We start from the raw sequence: 20,499 nt of genomic DNA, 5'->3' as shown, positions 1-20,499 counted from the left end.
GGGTGAGCTCCCGTTGTTCGGTCCCAGCTCCTGCCAACCTAGCAGTTCGAAAGCATATCAAAGTGTAAGTAGATAAATAGGTATCGCTCTGGTGGGAAGGTAAACAGCATTTCCATGCGCTGCTCTGGTTCGCCAGAAGCGACTTAGTCATGCTGGCCACATGACCTGGAAGCTGTACGCCCGCTCCCTTGGCCAGTAAAGTGAGATGAGCGCCGCAACCCCAGAGCTGTCCGCAACTGGACCTAATGGTCAGGGGTCCCTTTACCCTTTACCTTTATACCACTTTAACAGTTATGACTGTTAAATAATCTTACTTTGTTAAGGATGCTGGGAGTTGTTAGGACACCCAATATGGCCATAGGTCAGGGATGATGGAAGTTGTAGTCTAGCAACATCCGGAGGGCCACAGGCTCTCCATCTATACAATACAGTGCATATTTTGTGATACTTCCAAAGTGACCGAAGCCAAACATAACCACATAGCTGGGTGCTCAAAACAGGATTTGCTTTTGGCATATGCAGTTGAAATTGGTGTTTTCCCATCTTGCCTGGAAAAAGAGGGGGATTATAAGGGCAACACTTGAGCGCAATATTTATGTTTATTATCACCATGTTTAGCAGTGGCTATATAAATTGGTTGGAAAAATAAATAAATCTGAAAAGCAACTCTTAACCAAAACTTTAAAAGATCTTAATAGTGGACGGGCAAAATCCTGCTCTTGTTATATAATGAGAAATCATTCATTTAAACCATGTCAAAAACCTATACAATCATTTTTAATATTGTGGGAATTTAAAGTACCAAGTACAAACAGCCCATCTGTTCATTTCTGGACTAAATATATCACATCAGATTTCAAAGTACAAGGCTCAAGAGGAACAGTATGTGACTCTTTCAACCAAAGCCAAGCCTCTAGTGACTTTCCTTAGGTACAATGGTACACAGGAGTCCATCTGTCTAGCTCTTAACAAGTGGACCTTAAATACTACGGTATGGTATATTTTTCATATTGTCATTTTTGACAAGTATGAAAGGAAGATGGCCAACATATTTTTAAATGGTTTATTTTATAATTGGTATACATAAATATAAGTAATACATTAGACATAAAATAACCCATCAATCGATAGTTACCATATTACATAAAAAAAGTGTAATTTACCGCATTTTCCTTTTTAGGCCCGGGAGAGGGCTAGACAGCTCTCAGCTGGCCTACTTCAAAATGAAGACTGGTGGAATCTATACACATATAAAAAACATTCTGAAAATGCTTTTTAAAAAGCGTTTTAAAAAATACACTGAATTTCCATGAGGCTCACCATCACCATCTAGTGTCACATTGTATTTTGCACTTAAAACGCACTCAAAATGTTTTATTTGCAACTGTATAGCTGAGTCGACTGTCTCCATGCCTGCAATGTCCTGTGTGAGAGTCCTCATCCGGCTTACATGGGGGCTGTAAAACTCCTTGGAAGATTTGGGGCAGTCAGTGTTACTTTCAGCCTAAATGCTGCTCTGAGGAAGAGCAGGGTGCAGAAACACAAAGACCTAGACTACATAGACCAGGCATCCCCAAACTGCGGCCCTCCATGATCCCTAGCTAACAGGACCAGTGGTCAGGGATGATGGGAATTGTAGTCCAAAACATCTGGAGGGCTGAAGTTTGGGGATGCCTGGCATAGACAGTACATTGAAAACACATTTTTTGCCCCAGAGAATCCTGGGAATAGTAGTTTGTTTAGGGTACTGGAAATTGCAGCTCTGTTAGAGATAAATGACAGCTCCCAGGTTTCCTGAAGTGGAAATGTCCTTTAAATGTGTGGTTTGTATGTGGTCTTGGTCACCTTTTGTTCTGACAGACCTTTTGTGTCATTATCATGCACAAATTTAACAGCTGTAATTTCCCCCATCACTATACTGTATATCCAAAGTGGGAAAATCTGCACCTACTGAATTTCTGCCTGTTATTAAAGGTTCAGGAGTCCTGTCAGGGAACATAACAGTGCCAAAGAGGCAGGTTTGTTTGTTTGTTTGTTTTGTTTTGTTTTGTTTTTAAATGGGTGCCATTTCTTTCTCCGAACTTACACACCTGCTTTAATCCTGTAAAAAAAAAAAACCATCACCGCTTTAGACCAGCTGCGGTAAAAGGTGGGTGGCTATTTTGATTATTATTCTGGCCTTGGACTAAGGAGGCTATTTCCACTTTGCAAGAGGTAAACGACAGCCCTAGCAGATCAAAAGGTAAGGTACAGAAATCAAAACAAGCAGATTTAAATGTTAAATCCAGTTTTCAGTGTAAAGCGCACAGCCCATAGCTTTGCTGCACATTTCCCTGTCTGAAAGTTGGCATTCTAGTTGCCTGGAGACAGAAGTAAACAAAAGTATCTTGGTGACAAGAGTTCGGAGTTTCCTGGAGCTGTCTGCTGCTGCTCTTCATGAGAAATGAAGGCGGGGAAATCTATTTTCTAGGGCTTTTGTCTTTTGATTTTCACCCAAAAGGAAGCACAGTAGCTCCTCCAAGAAGCTTCCCACCAGGTACTGATAGTTTTATCTTTTTGACATTTTCAGTAAACTGCTAGGCAAACGAGGAACAAATGACTACAACAGCAATGAGTGCTGGGCTTGGGTTAGAAGCAGCGTTTTCTCTGGGACTGGTACTTTGAGTCAAGTGCTGTGGGATTGAGACTATTAATAAGGCTGGTTAAAGGCAGAGAGAACCTGTCAGACTGGCATAAAATGCTAGTTTTACAGCTCTCTTCTGATTATCAAAGATGGGGCGCACTCGCAGGCCTTTAAAGGTTGCAGTGGTGTTCAGAAGAGCTTATAATTATTATAATCCACTGGCTGGAAAAACCAAACCTGTATTATTGATTTATTAAAATATCTATATTCTGTATATGTGGCAAGAGGATGAATGCAGCTCAGGAACACATATCCTAGTGACGTGGGTATTTTGTGACTTTATATTGTGATTTCTTTTATTTTATTGACTGTATTCTGTACATGTCTTCTTCTTTTTTTAATTAATATGCAGCTTAGCTCCTAGGCGGCCTTTGGGCCAAAATGTGGTATGTAAAGAAATCATACCATGCCATTACACAGGAGTGGCTGGTGGTGCCCATTGGGAATGACGAGAGAGAAGGCAACAGTAGGTGAAGCCACAGCCAATGACAGGCAGAGATACCACCTGGCTGGTTTTAAGAAAGAAAGCAGGCAAGTAGGGATATGCTGGGGGTTGGTGGGGGCAGTGCCCCATTTACCCTTATGAACCAGCCCCCAATGCCATGGTATTAATTGTGTATGTTTACTTTTGCGCTTTGTGTAATATAATAAAATTATAAGTCGAGCAATTTCCCTGATTTTCTTCCAGTTCTGTATTCCTAAAAAAATTGGATTACTTCTCCCAAGGGATTTGAATATGCTTGTTACTGAAAAATGGTGGAATTATATTACTGTAGTTCTGATGTGCTTCGAGCATCTCAAAGAAAGAACATGCCTACAACATTTTGTATTGCAAAAAGTGTGTGCAAATTGCTCGGGAAATTTACGGAGTTGCCAATCCTTTTTTCACATATGATGGAGAGTGAAACTATATTGGTAAAAAAAAAAAAAAAGAAAGAAAATAAATAAATAAATCAGGATTATGAATAAGTGTCTTTTATGACATCCACTACAGAATGTTAGTCATTCTTATGGGTTATTTAAAAGGCAATGCAAGAAGAAGACATGAACCTGTCGGCAACTTATGATTGAAAGCCAGAGCATTATTAGCAAAATACCCCATCTATTTTTTCTGAGTGATTGAGAAAAGTTTGGCAGATAGCCATAAGGAACAAGTTAACATGCTTCCAATAGTTATGAGGCAAGAGAATACACTGAGCCCCCCCCACCTTGATTAAATATTAGAAGCAAATTAAAGCAGAAAGGAATGTACAATAAGCATTAACTACAATTTAATGTACTCTGAATAGTATTTATGAATTATATTGCTGGTGTATTTTGTTGTTTTTGTTGGCACCCGTCTGTCTTGAGAGACATTGGTTGTGCCTCTGGGGGTGAAATCAAACCACATGGTCATTTGAAGAGCGCTCATGATACAATTTTTCTGCCTAATAAAAGCTATTCTATCTCTCCAATGGGACAGTGATATGAGTTTTTGAGAACACAGAACTTGTGGAAATAAACAATCAACTGAAGTACAGACTTTCTCCCTGAAAATGCAAACATGCATGCTAATAGAAGCCCCATGAAGCAATTTGCATGCATTTATTGGGAAGAGTGGTGCCAATTCTTTAAAAATAGCTACCATGTGGAAAATCCAAAACACATTAAATCTTATTGAGAGGGTATTAAATTATCTTTTGGAATATAGTTAAGCCCAAGGGAGAAACTTCATGCCAGTATCATAGTTCACTTCTGTATGGATGAACAAGGAACCTGGGTAGACATACAGTATCTAATAGTGCTAAAGGGCATTTTCGATTCTCCACTCAACGCCATGCAGTCATTATCGTACATACTCATTCAAATACTGTTTTGTAAGTTAAAGATTACTGTAGCACTATTTTTTACTAATACAGGTTTCCAAGTTCTGTCATGAGTCATGGAAATGGAATGTTGACCTCAAGGCATCACCAGGGAAACAGCAATGCTGGTTCTAAGCATCTTTCAGAGTTGAACAACAGTTGAATCACCTAAGCAAAAAGCCGCTGAGCACCTACTGTTCAGCGAAGAGAGTTATACCATCTTAAGTCGCAGGTAATCCATTTAAGATGTTTTCTGCTTCTTGGAATCTTTGTGATATTTGTAATCATCATGCTATTTAATTAATTTTAGGTTCTGTAGTGTTCATTAGTTTAGGTTACTTCCATAAATATCATTCAGATATAACTGAATTATGTTTTTGTTCTCTATCATCAATTCTTTTTATGTATCACTGTTAGGAATAGAACCAAATAAAGAACAGAATATCTGATAATAGAAATATTAGCAGTTATTAATTACAGTATGCTAGGCACTGCAGTTTGGTTTAGAACATAGTCAAGAAAGCTTGCTATTTTAGGCTGCAATCCAAACCCCTGGTCGACAGTGGTGGGGTTTGATGGAGCAATATATTTTACTTTAACATAATATGATATTTGATTTTTCTTAACCAAAGTAGAATATCCAAAGGTGTCTGGGAAACAGGCTTCCTGATTATTACGGTATTTTTAAGTGAGGAGGATGGGAAAGAGATGGGGAACAAATTTCCTCACTAAGGAAGCTGGCATAGGACAGGCCCAGTCTCCTTCTGACATTAGATATGATGGCAGACTTCAGAAAAGGCTTTGCTGAGGGTAGTGGGATTTATGGAGGGACAGGAAGCGTATCTTAATTGGATACAAAGGCAAAGGGATTACCCCAACCATAGGTAACAGCATGGAAGTACCGGTATGTGAAAGGGACCTACAGAGCTTCATAATAATAATAATAATAATAATAATAATAATTTATTATTTATACACCGCCCATCTGGCTGGGTCTCCCCAGCCACTCTGGGTGGCTTCCAACAGAAAAATAGAACACAGTAGTCTATTAAACATTAAAAGCCTCCCTGAACAGGGCTGCCTTCAGATGTCTTCTAAAAGTCTGGTAGTTGTTTTCCTTTTTGACATCTGTTGGGAGGGCGTTCCACAGGGCAGGCGCCACCACCGAGAAGGCCCTCTGCCTTGTTCCCTGCAACATAAGCCAAGTGAGCTAATGTGGAGTGGAAAGAACAAAGGGGGATTAAGGGGAGATGTACACAGAGATATAGTCAGGGGCGGAGAGCTTTAAATGTGAAGAGGGAGCGCTTAGGGTTGATCTTGAAAGCCAGGAGCTGGTATACAGATCATAGCTGTGTGAGTGGTATGATCATAGCAGCAGGAGAAAAAACTGTTTTTAGTAGAAGCATTCTGAATTACGGTAATGAATTAACTATTACTTCAGTGCTGCATCACTGAGCAAAATTGCACAGAGGAAGGGTGGGGGAGGGGAGAGAATAAGCCATTTCACAGGACAGTTTAGTGCATAGCTGCCAAGTTTTCCCTTTTCTCGTGAGGAAGCCTATTCAGCATAATGGAAAATCCCTTTAAAAAAGGGATAACTTGGCAGCTATGGTTTAGTGCTGCACAAGAATTTTTCCTTCTGGGAAAATAGGAACCTGCCAGACTATTAGTTCATCTCTCCCAGTTCTGCCTACTCAAAACGATATTGGCTCTCCAGACTAGTCTGAGGTGGAGGTCTTCCTCATCACCTGCAACCTGACTCTTTGAAATGGGCATAGAATCATAGTTGGATGGGACTCCAAGGGTCATCTCGTTCAACCCCCAGCAATGCAGAAATCTCAACTAAAGCATCCGTGGCAGATGGCTATCCAAGATCTGCTTAAAAACTTCCAAGGAAGGAGAGTCCACCACCTCCCGACAAAGATCTCTCCAGAATTTCTGACAAGGATATCTCCCAACCTTACCTAGAGATGCTGAAGACTAAGCCAGGGACCTCATTCTGCATGCAAAGCAGATGCTCTACTACTTGGTCCTCCCTCATAGGCTTGGGTGACATAGCCTGTGGGTGGATAAGTCCCATAGGACAGGGACGGCAGATGTGACCTAGCTGTTTACACTTGTTCATTTTCCATGGTCTCTGACATTCTGTCTATTGTATTTTTGCCAACATTCCCATGGTTTTTTCTTAATTTGTCATGCCTGATGAGGTGATTTTGTTTGATGTCAGTTCGTTACTATTTTGCATACTAATTACCTTTAAACTCAAACAATTAGAGATTGCAATGCATTCTCTCCTTTTACTGGACGAGTTACGCATTTTCTCTCTCATTAAGCAGAGGCTGTTAGATCACAAATTTCAAAATCTTTACCGCACTAAGTGAAGTGCAGGTGATAACAGCAAGAACCTTTATTGAACTACAGAGTTGAACAACAGGGACAAAGCAACTGCTTATATACATTTCTGAAGGCCTGGGCCACTCCTACTTCCAACGTGATTGGCTGTCTAAACTTCCAAGCTGCGAATCTTGACTCAGAATTTAAGGGCCAATGGCAGAGGCCCAAATCCTGAAATGTTCTGTGATTGGATATCATGTATCGAATCAGAACACAGGAGCTCAGAATTCTTAGTCCAGACTGAAGCTCAGGCAAACACAGACAACTGAATACATAAAACTAAGCCCCTCTGTATGATCATCTGCTTACTTAGGTTTGTGCCCAACTATTTTTATAATTTAGATACCCCTTTGTATCATAGAGTTTTTATGTTAGCCCATTCAAATGCATTCCTCTCATTTGTACTGTCTGGAAGGTTCCAAAAAATAGCCTTCCAGAATAGACCACAATAGTGTATTCTTGTGGTATGAATACACAAGATACAATATGCCATATAATTATGGGCTGCCCTCTCTTCAACACACTTCAGAGAAACCTACTGGCGACTCCTTTAAAGCTTAAAGTATCTATTTGCAAAGAACTTTTCATCCAATGTCTGCTGAGGGATGATATTCCCAAAACTATTGAGATTCTGTCAGGATATTTAGCTGAGATTTTTTAAAGTCAAATTTTAAACTACTTAACCGTTATTTAATCGTGGCTATTGAGTATTTTGGGACCCAGGTGGCGCTGTGGTTAAACCACTGAGCCTAGGGCTTGCTGATCAGAAGGTCAGCGGTTCGAATCCCTGTGACAGGGTGAGCTCCCGTTGCTTGGTCCCAGCTCCTGCCAACCTAGCAGTTCGAAAGCACGTCAAAATGCAAGTAGATAAATAGGAACCGCTACAGCGGGAAGGTAAATGGCGTTTCCATGTGCTGCTCTGGTTTGCCAGAAGCGGCTTTGTCATGCCGGCCACATGACCTGGAAGCTATACGCCGGCTTCCTCGGCCAATAATGCGAGATGAGCGCGCAACCCCAGAGTCGGTCACGACTGGACCTAATGGTCAAGGGTCCCTTTACCTTTACCTATTGAGTATTTTATGTTTTCAATATGTCTGGATTACCAAGGTTTTATGGATTTTTTTCTCTTTTATGATTTTATGTCTAAATTATGCCAATAAAGGCTGAATGAATTAATAACTGAGTGTATCTTCCATATATGAAAGCAAACTCTGTTTATGTGGACATTTGATTAACTGACACTGTTGGCATTTCTGCAAGCCATTTAGTAAATGGAGGTTATATTGCCCTATAAGTGGGCTGTAGTTGGTTTGATTAGTTCATCTGAAGCTCATGATTAATAATGTATTCTTGCCCTTGTAAAGGTCTTACAGATAATACTTCAAATAAAGATGTCAACAGAGAACACAACTGAGCCGATTAAACACCTTGACAAGTAAGTAATCTAGGATTTCCATCATTTAAGATACGATTCATTTGACATAAATTGTTAAGGCAAAAAGACTATGTGCTGATGTTCATCATTACTAAAAAATGTGACATTGCTAAGAGCTGTTGACAACATTCAATATGCAAAGTCTGTCTTTTGTTCATATTGCAGATATTTTCCTCAACTTTGTCAAAGTGTTTTAACTAGTTTAACAAATTCTTTATAAACAATGTTTTAACTAGTTTAACAAATTCTTTATAGAGGATTATTTATATCCCATTTTTCAGAATGGCTCACTTAAAAAGGAAAGAAACAAAAGTTCCATAAATATCTCAGTAGGTTCTGATATTCTTTTGGCAATGTGAGATACCATAGTAGAAATAAAAGGTGTTTTTTTTTAAAGTATAGCTGAACTAAAATTCGATTTTTTAAAGTCAAAGAAAACCCTCTTTTCAGGTTTTAAGAACAACCTTGAAGCATTCATGATGGCACAGCTAGCATGGTTCCTGATAAAAAGTAGTGAAAGCCAGAGAAAAACAGGCTGAGCTAAAAGTACAAACCTCACACATTTCCACAGGCTGCTGTTTCTCAGGAAGCAAGGTCATTGCTGTAGGTTATCATTTACATTCTTCTCAGACACAAATTTCACAAGGTCAGCAAGCATAAATAATTTATCCATGTTTCATGTATGGGTTCCTGCAACCAGTCACTCTGACACCTGCTGTCACACTTCTCATAAGAAATATAATTAGTACAAACACAGGTAGTAAGAGTAACCAGCATTTTCAAAAGGAATGAAGTATTGGCTAGTCTGGCTGTGTGTGGGTTCACTGTGTTTATATGATACAAGAATCTGATTTGGTTTCCATCTGTGAAAGACAGATCCCCTTTGCCCATGTTGGAGGAGACTCAGCTGCATTTATTTACTTCTGCTCTGGCAGGAAATCAGTGCTGGAAAAGAGATATGCAACTATTTGGCAGAATTTCAGTGCTCTTGAAATCATGTCTTTCAGCCCATGCTTGGAATGAAGCAGTTAGGTGCATGTTGTAAGGCTCATGACATGGGCATTTCTAAGTCCAAAATATTTTTTATTTACATTTGTTGCCTCTAATGTTGCTGGCATCTGTCTGTCTCAAGAGACAATGGGGGTGAATTCAAACTTATTTTCATTCCACTTTTCAGATTTGAGCCTCAAACCAGTTGGGGATCTGTTGCTCTCTTTTGCCAAAAGAGGACATAGCAGTATTGCAGGTTGCCTCTTTGACGTGGTCCCACCTTACTCTGGCGCTGTCTCTAGGGTAGTTCAGTTGTGCTTGTTTGACAGAATCAGAGAAGTGTTTACAAAGTTTAGGCATGACTGTTCTAGCAGTGTTGATTCAAGGCTCTGTACTTCCTGCTTTGTGCTATGGGTTCTCGTTGGCTGGAGAAGGATCTTTCTCACCACCAGGGATTGATCTGTATTACAGTCAGCACTAAAGGTAAAAGGTGAAGGACCTCTGGACGGTTAAGTCCAGTCAACGGTGACTATGGAGTTGCGGCACGCATCTCGCTTTCAGGCTGAGGGAGCCGGCATTTGTTCACAGACAGCTTTCCAGGTCATGTGGCCAGCATGACTAAACCGCTTCTGGCCCAACCAAATGCCATGACGGAAACCAGAATGCATGGAAATGCCGTTTACCTTTCCGCTGCAGCGGTACCTATTTATCTACTTGCACTGGTGTGCTTTCAAACTACTAGGTTGGCAGGAGCTGGGACAGAGCAATGAGAGCTCACCCCATCACGATCGCCTGGTGACAGTCAGGTCCAGCTGATGCCAGTGGCCTGACCTTGGATGTCTCTAGGACACTCGCTATTTTGCCCAGGCTGTGATACGAACACAGCTCAAGCAGCCTTTGTCTGTTCTCATTCATGTTGCCAATACCAAAGTGGCCTGTGCAGTTGTCCCATGTGTGATGACCACCCACAACTCTGGCATTGAAATCTTCCAGCAGGAATAGGTGTTTGCAGGCTGGGACTATCCAGACAGCCTGGTCTAGTTCCCTCTAGAACTGTATGTCAGAGCACATGGTGGGAGCCTAAATGCTCAAGATGTTAACCACAATAGAGGTGGTTGAGAGGCAGAAAGAGAGCAAGCATTCTGAGCCCTTAGTTGGTAGTTCTATCACAGACAGAAGGGAGTTCTTCACTGCGAAGCCCATGCTATGAACATGTGTTTCTTCTAGCTGCCCTCCTTGCTAGAATAAGGTATAGTTATTCTCTAGGAGGCTGCCATTCAATGCGAGTCTGGTCTCCTATAAAGTGGCAACATCAATGTTGAGCGTTTTCTGCTCAGGGTCAATGATGGCTGACTTCCATGAGTCGTTAACCTGCACCAGGTTGGTGGACAAGCCAAGATACATGGTCCTGACATTCCAGCTTGCTAGGCCCAAGATAGTTTATTTATTTACTCTGTTGCCTGGTGCAGTGGTTCAGTCTGCTTGTCAAGTTATACTCTAAACTACACATACCCATTGAAGCAGGTGGACAGTGGTGGGTTAGCACCGTATTGACCAGGGTCTGCCTGGCTTAAGACGGGCGGTAGCTGACCAGTGAGACACAATGATCTCTCTCCCACTGACAAAACAACCTGTAGTGCTGGTACCTTAGGCCCGTCTGGTTGAGCTTATAATTTGTAGCTGCTGCCTCCCACATTGTTTTTGCTGCATTAGCAGCACTGCAGCGACCTTTCCAGGGTGCAAGCCTGGGCAGTGTATATGGAAGCCCTGGGCTGCCCAGACGACAAGACCCCTTTCTATGCCTCCCTGATGTAATCCAAAAGAAAACAAAATAGTACATTTTACACCAACCTAGCTGCAGGAGTTGCTGGAAGGAGGCACAAAAGATGCCACCCAACTGCCTTAGGGACTCCACCCTGGAATTGTGTAGGGTTTACTCCTCTGCCTTTCCTTTTCCCAAAGATGTCCTGAATGGCAGCGGACAGAGATTATTTCTCAGGGGTTACTCCCAAAGCCCTTCTCACAAATGAGTATAGGCAAAAGGCAGCAGAGGTTTAACGAGCCCCATCTGCTCCTCATTTCCCTCTACAGCATGTGCAGGTGCACTATGGATCTTGTCTGCTTGAGCCACTGGAGCCTCTCTTCACATGCAGGGGATAACAAGTCCCTAACTCACTGAGAGTTTAAACCCATCAGCTGCCCACACCTGGTTTAGCTGACCAGTAAAAATCATTTCCCAGGGTGTGGCTGCTGTCACATGCTGACAGCTTCTAGGAGCCACAGGTGAGAGCTGAGTGTAGAGTGGGGACCAAAGGTGTATGGGGGGTGTCAGGGGAGGGGCAGTGCATCTGGTGGGGAGCATGTTTTGTGCTTCTTCTGGGGTAGTTTGCCCACCCTTGGCCCCCCTCTGCACTCAGCTTCTGCCTCTAACAAATATGGGTGTAAATAATTTGCCTTATGGCAACTGGGACATGCTCTGATGAAACTGCTAGAGCAATTCAGTCTTCAGCCATTAAGATTCTGGAGCCAGAGATGGACACTCTATTCCATATGGACTAATCCCCTGAAAAATTAATGTGATTTGGCACTGCTACTGTCAATTTGAAGTCACGCCAGCAGACCGACTCTGCATTTTTATTACAGCTCCTAGCATTAATTGTTTCAGCTCAAGATCTGGACATAGCACAAATGTCAAGGATGTTTTATAATGCTGTCAACGTATCAAGCCCAGGTGATCTAAAATTTGTAACACTACTTGTTGGAATGGCTTTTTTAAATGCATTTTTTGGTAGACATTTTCAAAATAGTTTTCTATTCTAATTTTCAAGTATTTTCTTTAAGAAATTTCTAATACCTCTTGTTTTTAATTGTTAAGCAATAAATTCAAAGTCAGGGTTTGATCTTTCCAGCACCAGTGTGTAGCCCTCCCTTTTAAGTGTATCCTTTGCTAGAGGCAAGATAAGATATGCCAGTCCTTGTTCCAAAATCTGCTGAGCAACTCTTACCGGCAACGAGACCACTTTTTATTTGTGATCTCTCTTCGCCCACAATTTGCCTGGTTAGTTTATGAAGCCAGAAAGCAAGAGAGGCTGACTGTGTGTCACTTCTATTCCAATAATTGACAATGTCAGGGGACTCCACACACATACCCCCCCCCCCGGAGGTACATGAGGAAACGTTATAGCTTTGTGGTAGAGCATCTGTTTCGTATGCAGGTGAGTCGCAGGCATAGCTGCCAAGTTATCCCTTTTTTACAGGGATTTTCCCTTATGCTGAATAGGCTTCCTCGCGAGAAAAGCGAAAACTTGGCAGCTATGGTCCCAGGTTCAATCCCTGGCATCTCCAGGAAGGACTGGGAGACATCACTGTCTGAAATCCTGGAAAGGCACTGACAGTCCATGTAGACAAAACTAAGGGCAAATCTACAATGGTTAGTTTAAACATTTAAAATATGTTATAAAAATGTGACACCAGAGGCTGCTGTAGAGCAGTAATCCGTCATCAGTATAAAATTGCATTGACAGCTATCTTACGTTTTTATTTTTCACAGCATTTTTACAATTGATGTAGATCCAACCTAAGCTAACATGAACACTGGTAAAGCTCTGACTTCAATTGAGGCAGCTTCCTATATTCCTATGATGATGGCAGGCCAAAGTGGAGGGTGGGTGTCTTCAAAGTACCGTATTTTTCCGTGTATAACACGCCCCCGTGTTTAAGACGCCCCTATTTTGGGGGAGTCAAATTTAAGAAAATGAGGGGAGATTGCCAAAAGTTGTTGAGCTTTTTTGGGGAGGATTGCCCAGGGTTCTTGAGCTTTTTTTCAGGGGGAAATACCCAAAATCACTAACCCGACTGACGAACACTGACAATTGCTCACATCACCAAAGCCAACATGCGTCTGCATGCTAACCAACAGCAGATGGCAATTGCAACCCCTATTGTCAAAGTGACAGCCAATCCACAGCAGCCCTTGCCACAACAACCAATCACCCACCCAATTACCACAGCAGCAGCCAATCCAAAGCAGCATTTGACGCAGCCACCAATCACCCAAAAAATCACCGCTTACAAGCTCGCGGCTGCAACCAATCAACCGTCCCCCCCACGCACTATCCGTGTATAAGACGACCCCCCTTGACATTATTTTTGAGTAGAAAAACCTCATCTTATACACAGAAAAGTACAGTAATTTATATTATGTCTCTATCATGGTGAAGATACCTTGTAAATGAATGTGTTTAGTGCAGTATGTAAGGAAATAAAAACACATTTGGTTCCTATGCTTTGTGCTCAAAGTTAACTCTCCTGGAACAGAAAAATGAAACGTTAGCTCATAGCCATGAAATGCCAGGTTGCAAAATTAACTTTGGGGGGGGGGGGACTACAGTTTACCAACCGCAAGACCTAATCACAAGGATTTACTAATTCTTGATTAAATTTCTTTTTAATGCTGATTTGAAGCTTAGTGGGTCAGTTCATGCTGCCTGGTCTCCAATTCTGAACAGCTCGAGTTATTTCAAATTGCTCCCTTTTCAGACTACTCACATTGTATCCCTTTTAGAGGTAAGCATGCCATCAACCAAAACCATATAAAAAAGCAGAACATAAGAAGGTGCCTTAAGACTGACGGAATTGTACCTATTACAGTATATGATTTGCAGTATGGAACTGAAGTCCTACTAACATGTTAGGGCTCCATTCTTCTGTGTGAACAGAAGAAGACCACCATATTATATCACATGATATGGTATCTTGTGCTACCATATTTTCCTCTTAAAAGGCTGCCAGCGTTCCTGCAGCAGTTTTCTTACTACCTTTTAAGACCAGATGCACAGAATAATTGTACATGGTACTTGAAACCCGCCTTATTCTTTTGAATATTGAACCTTCTAATCCCATGTCTGTTTACTTGGGGCAGATTGCATGATCTTGCAGACCAAATATGATGGTTATATATAACAATATGTATGTAATTTACTTGTAGGACTGGCTTATCTCATATATGCTGCACTGTTACACATGCCACTTTTTTCCCCCTACACTTGTATGAAATCAGTCTTTTGGGGTGGCAGCCAGGGGCATTCCAAGGTGGGGAGGGCTGTCCGCATCGGGTGCCATTCCAAAGGGGAGTGACAAAATGCCAACCCTCGATTGGCGGCACCCCCAGGGGGCGCACCACACACTCCCTAGAACGCGCACCGCATCCCTGTGGGTGACGCGCCACGCCCCCTGGGACAAGCGCTGCTCCAGGTACCGGAGCAGCTTGCTTCGCCTCTGGTGGCAGCACCTACATTTTGGAAATCTTTGCCTATTCACATCAGGCTTTCGCTGTACTCGTTCCAGTGCCTCCTTAAACACTTCTGTTTTGGTACTGTTGACATATTTCAAAAAGTAAAAGCCAGGACACCACACCCCGAATTATTTTTTTGGTTTTTTTACAAAAACGCCAATGCCTAAGATCCAGGACAAAGTGCCGCCTTTCGTCAATTCCACCTTTTAAATCCCAGTAATGTTTGGGGTAAATGTCTGGATGTATGGCAGCCCTAGTTTAGGCAAGCCTATCCAAACATGAAGAGGTTACGTGTGTTTTAATATGTTTTCAGCTTATTGTTGATTTTAAGTTTCTGAATGATTTCAAATATGTTTTTAAACATTATGTTCTTTAAAATTTTAATGTTTCATTTTACTGTAAACGGCTTATTTAGATTCAAGCATTGTATAAATTTTGTTTAAAAGATAGGTATGAAGTGAAGGGGGGGAGAGAGAGAGGAATTACAACCACCTGAATACACTTTACCTTTCTTATTTTACAAGGTTGTCATAGCTGGGCATTCTAATATATGCCTTACCTTTAACTCCATAACCTTTTAACTCATTCGGTTACTTGTTGGACAGGAGTCAGAGCCAGCCTTTCCTGCCTACGATTCCACATGTTTCTGGAAGCAGAGTGCATTCCCTTGAAGACCGGCTGTCCAACCAGGAGAGGACCACAGCTGTCCTCCTGGATCAGGCCTTTCGGATCAAAGATGGCCTTGTTTCTTACCTTCACGGAAATAAAGGCATTCAGCAAGGGGAGACAGCAGCACGCCAGCTACTGGAGAACCACATACAGACGATCACAAGCATAGTTAAAAAGCTGAGCCACGACATAGAGGTACCACCACCGCAGTCATGTTTGGCATTGCCGGCAATTTGTTAAAGCTCTGGTTTATTCAGTAGCTATGTTGTGTTCAGCTCCAGACGGGTTTACTTATTAAGTTACTTATAAAATATGCATATCTTTGTTCCCCCCAGGAGGCAGCAAGTCTAGCCAGCTAGCTGCCAACACCTGCTTTTTGCACTGACTCCTGAATGCAAATTACTTGGGAGCAATGATCACTATTAGGACAGGGGAAGCATTAAAGGACAGATTCTGACTTGTTGCTCAGATACATCTCTTACCCCCAATCTAGGGAAAAGAGGGGTTTGGGTAGAAGAACTTTGATTCCCGTTCCCCCATAACTTATTGCAGAATTTGGCTGTTGCTTATAATATATATTCAGAAAGGGTACATGCAGGCTTTAAGATCTATGTACAGTTGTACCTTGGTTCTCGAACGGAATCCATTCCGGAAGTCCGTTCGACTTCCAAAAACATTCGGAAACCAAGGTGTGGCTTCCAATTGGCTGCAGGAGCTTCCTGCACTCAATTGGAAGCCGTGTCGGACATTCACCTTCCAAAAACACTTGCAAACCAGAGCACTCACTTCCGGGTTTGCGGCGTTCGGGAGCCAAAGCGTTTGAATCGCCAAGGTACGAATGTACTACTGTGGTACCTCTACTTACGAATATACTTACGAATGTTTCTACTTACGAACGGAGCTCCGTCCGCCATCTTGGATGCGGTTTAGATAGGATTTTTTCTACTTACGGATTTTTAGATAGGGTTGCTTCAACTTATGAATTTTTTCTCCCAATCCATTCCTATGGGATTCGACTTTAAAAAAATTTCGACTTACAAATGTGCGTTAAATTCGTAAGTAGAGGTACCACTGTAGTTTATCTTCAAAGGCATTTTCAGCTGAGTATCCAGAAAGGTAATTTTGACTCTCTTTTCTTTGCACTTTGGCCCCTGGAATTCAGAAACAGTGTCATCATTTTGATTCTTTCTCCATGCTTAAGGGATAGGTGATGATTCTCCAAAGCACCTAGACCAGAGCTTTCCAAACCTTTCATGTTGGTGACACACTTTTCAGACATGCATCATTTCGTGCAACACAGTAATTCAATTTTATTAGCAAACCAGAGGTTAAACTAACCCCTTTCCAGCCCCGGGAGGGAGCACTGGGAGAGTTCACGCGACACACCTACACACTGCAGCCAACACACTAACGTGTTGCGACACACAGTTTGTAAAGCTCTGACTTAGACTCTATCCTTCCTGAAACATTTTAGGGCCCTTGTGTCTTTGCCCCATAACAATAATCCAGGAAGCATTCCCTGGTACAGCTCAAACACTGGAGTAACACCAACAAGACACCCCCATCCCCAGAGCTTAAAAATTTAGAGGTGGCAGAATTATGGACTACAGCCTTTCAAATTGCAGGTGGGGAATATTTCTCCATACTCTATTGATGAAAAAAGCTCCCTATATGTACTATATGTTTCTGGACCTTTCTCAAAAAATTTTTAGGATTCTACAGCCAGCTTCCCTCATACCTTATGTTTTGCTTACAGATTATTGTGGTTTTCCCTTCTTCCATGCTTGGAACTTGGCGTTAATTGGGGGGGGGTCAGGTAGTTGCAGTCCCCCACCCCACCCTCTTGAGTCAAGACATTTATTTTACCCACACACAAACTTAGCATTTAAAAAACCGTCATAATAATGAAATACTTCCTGGCACAAAGGTTGTTTTTAATTGGCCTCTTTTGCACTGGAAGAAGAGACTGCCATAATAACCATGAATAATTAGGGTCTTGGCAGAGGTGGCCACCAGGGAGACGGTAAGCTAAGAACCCTATTCTCAGAGTCATAGCAACTATACTGATGGAAGCATTAATAATATTCCACATGAGGAAGTAAATTGAGAAGAGTCATAAAGCCACGATGGATTTCTTTGCTTAGCAAGTAGCAGGACAAACCAATCAGCACTTCCATGTTATATAAAATAACAAAACCATTAGGAGGAGAGACACATTCTAATAGAGTATTTCAAATTATGGGGAGATTCAGCATAATTAAAAATGTTTTAAAAGAGTACTTAAACATTGTTGTTTCAGTTATATTCATGAAATAATAATGAATCACTTAGAACAAAGTTGAAGGCAGACAAGGAGAGAATGTTCCCTCTATTCCCACACTCTCATGAATTCTCAGAATTAACAGCAGTTTTATAGTGGAGTAGGAGAGCTGGGGGGAAAATCACATCTGGCAACGAATGTGCCCCTTTGGTTTCAGATAGTACATGGGTAGACAAGTCTAAAAAGCCCAGGACACAAATTTTCATGACCCTCTAGCAGCTATGGTGGCTCATTTACCAGAGGCAATGTATTTTGCATTAACTCTGGAAGTTTTTACTAGATTCTGACCAAACTAAGCCTCCTAGAGGAAAATAAATACCAGGATTACACCCCCCCCCAAAAAAAATCATAGAACCATAGAATTGGAAGGTATCCCCAAAGGTCATCTAGCCCAGCCCCTGCAAATATGATCATAAAACCTTCATCCCACCCTTATTTCATTTAACAGCATCAAACATGAAAGAAAATACAATACTCAGAGTGTACTTCCTGTTTCAGAGAGAGAAACACCCCTCTCACTGTTTATAGCTCTCATGATTCACACCACCACTTAAGAAAATAAACAAACAAACAAACAAACAGTCTAATCTGGGCCTGAGTGTTACATATAATCGAATGCCAGAGTATCAGCCACAGTAACAAATGTACTGTGTGAACAATACAGGGGGAAACATTGTGTCCTGGGCTTTTCAGACTGGTCTACCCATGTACTATCCTGGAACCAAAGTGGCACATTGATGGCCAGGTGTGAAATAGTTTGGCATTATTTTCAGCTCTCCCACCCCACTATTAGCATTTAGTCCTTAGGTGGAGAACTTGTGGCACAGACAGCACCAGTTTTGCGATATTCTTAGGCAGCCTGCAGCCTGGATATGTTATGCCTTCCCTGTTGACAGCTAATAGCAATATATTTCTTAAAATTTAAGTTACAGAGCAGCTCTAGAGGTACACACTATCGTCCAATTATTGCATAACAGAAGCCATGGTTTCCTGCTATCGGAATGAACTGTGGTGAGCCTTGTACTCACATGCTCCCCCTCCCCTTTCATTGTCATGGAGAATGGAAATACAGTGGTACCTCGGGTTAAGAACTTAATTTGTTCTGGAGGTCCGTTCTTAACCTGAAACTGTTCTTAGCCTGAGGTACCATTTTAGCTAATGGGGCCTCCCGCTGCCGCCCAATTTCTGTTCTCATCCTGAAGCAAAGTTCTTAACCTGAGGTACTATTTCTGGGTTAGCGGAGTCTGTAACCTGAAGCATCTGTAACCTCAAGCGTCTGTAACCCGATGTACCATTGTAATGGTTTGTCTAAAGTTGATTTGTTAAAAGAAGCCAGGATAAATTTCAGAGCCTGGGTTGCTCAGGGCCCATACAACTCTGATTCATATGGTGAGGAAATGATGATTTCCCCTTCCATCTGAACCAGACCAAATGTCTTGCCATTAGGGAGATGGGTGGGAAGAACGTAGCGTGGTTTCAAGGAACAAACTGCTCTACACTTTCATTATTCAGCTGCCACTATGCTGTCAGACCCGGTAGTTTATTCATCCATTGGATTGTTTGGTTTAGAGGCCTGTTGACTTGCCAGGGAAAATACAAATAATGTGATTAGGGCCTTAGGAAACTTCCCCATCTCAAGATTCTATATTGAATGTCGGCAATATGGATAAAAAATGTACAGTATACACAAACACAGGCAGATATTGGAAGCTTTGACAGTGTAGGACTGTCAACTTCCAAAGGTACCACCAGGTCTGAGGAACGTGATAATCTCTAAGGTAAAGGAATTGCCTTAGCCCATTGAAAAATGTAAACCAGTACAGACTCAGTTGCTCTTTAGCTTCCAATGTAAAGTCCCCCATTTTAAGTAATACCAGCAGTTTGTGTGTTTGTATAACACGTGTTTTTAAGTTGTGAACCACCACCCTGCAATCTTCAGATGACGGGTGGTATACAAATTTAATAAATAATAATAAAAGCAACAACAAAAATTTGTGTACAACAATAAACTGAACACGTATTGGTACAGCCCTTTACAATTCTGCTAAAATTATAGGTTCTGGAGAGGCAAATAAAATCAAGAGATGATGCAACATCAGGAACTAACTTTGCTATGCAGAGTCTAGACCATAAACACTTGCAGGGAGTTGGAGATCTACGTGGAAGAGTGGCTAGGTAAGTCTGACATACTCTATTAAGGGAAACCTACCTCAACAATATTTGCACCTTGTCTCACATTTACAACATCCTGGGCTGGAGACCCAAATACCTGAAGGAGCAGCACTAGTTTTATCATCATACCTGCGCCTTCAGATTTTTGGAAGAGGCCCTTCTCTGTGTTCCACTGTGGGGAGAGATGCATTGTGTGGCAACACAAGAACCTTCTCCATACAAACACCCCAGTCCTAAAACGGCGTGTCCTTAAACAAAGCACATTACAATAACAAAACTATGTGTTACATTTAATGTGTGGTTTGCCACCTTCTCTCTATGAACTGTGTGGTGGTGGATGGAGGCTGATCCAAATCAGAATTGGTGCTGGTGGCATAGGGAACTACTTTTCACCAGCGCTGTGGGCCTGATGAAAATTGCTCCCCTCAGCACCATTTGCTCTGAACAGGGAGCTGCTACTTGCCCAAAAGAACCTTCTCTCCTGGGGCAAATAGCAGCTTCGGCATGCAGTGGCAATGATCAGTATCACAGCAGCTGGGGGAAGTGTAGATCCCGTTCCACTGCCATGGTGCTGAAACACGTAGGCCACTGCTGGCTGCTGCTTTTTTAAGGGGGCGACACAAGTGATTTAATGTAGTTTTGAAGTTTTCCTCTAATACCTTGGTTTTATAATCGAAGAATCCCATTTGTAGAATGCTG

The 20,499-nt window shown here is 41.9% G+C and overlaps 1 protein-coding gene across 1 annotated transcript in view; it reads left to right on the top strand.

Annotated features, from left to right (window-relative positions):
- Nucleotides 1-2,374: 2,374 nt before the first annotated feature.
- The window catches only part of FAM81B (family with sequence similarity 81 member B), a 31,717-nt gene continuing 13,592 nt past the window's right edge, over nucleotides 2,375-20,499 (top strand). Inside the window, exons 1-5 of the mRNA XM_035099724.2 lie at nucleotides 2,375-2,536; nucleotides 4,582-4,759; nucleotides 8,286-8,356; nucleotides 15,245-15,503; nucleotides 19,685-19,803. Of these exons, the coding sequence (XP_034955615.1) occupies nucleotides 8,313-8,356; nucleotides 15,245-15,503; nucleotides 19,685-19,803 (422 nt within the window). The 5' untranslated portion in view covers nucleotides 2,375-2,536; nucleotides 4,582-4,759; nucleotides 8,286-8,312. The remainder of the gene's footprint in view (nucleotides 2,537-4,581; nucleotides 4,760-8,285; nucleotides 8,357-15,244; nucleotides 15,504-19,684; nucleotides 19,804-20,499) is intronic.

This window comes from Zootoca vivipara, chromosome 11 (genome assembly GCF_963506605.1).
Source record: "Zootoca vivipara chromosome 11, rZooViv1.1, whole genome shotgun sequence".
Lineage (NCBI taxonomy): Eukaryota > Metazoa > Chordata > Lepidosauria > Squamata > Lacertidae > Zootoca > Zootoca vivipara.
Note: the sequence above shows the minus strand (reverse complement) of the source record. Positions and strands in the feature narration are given on the sequence as shown.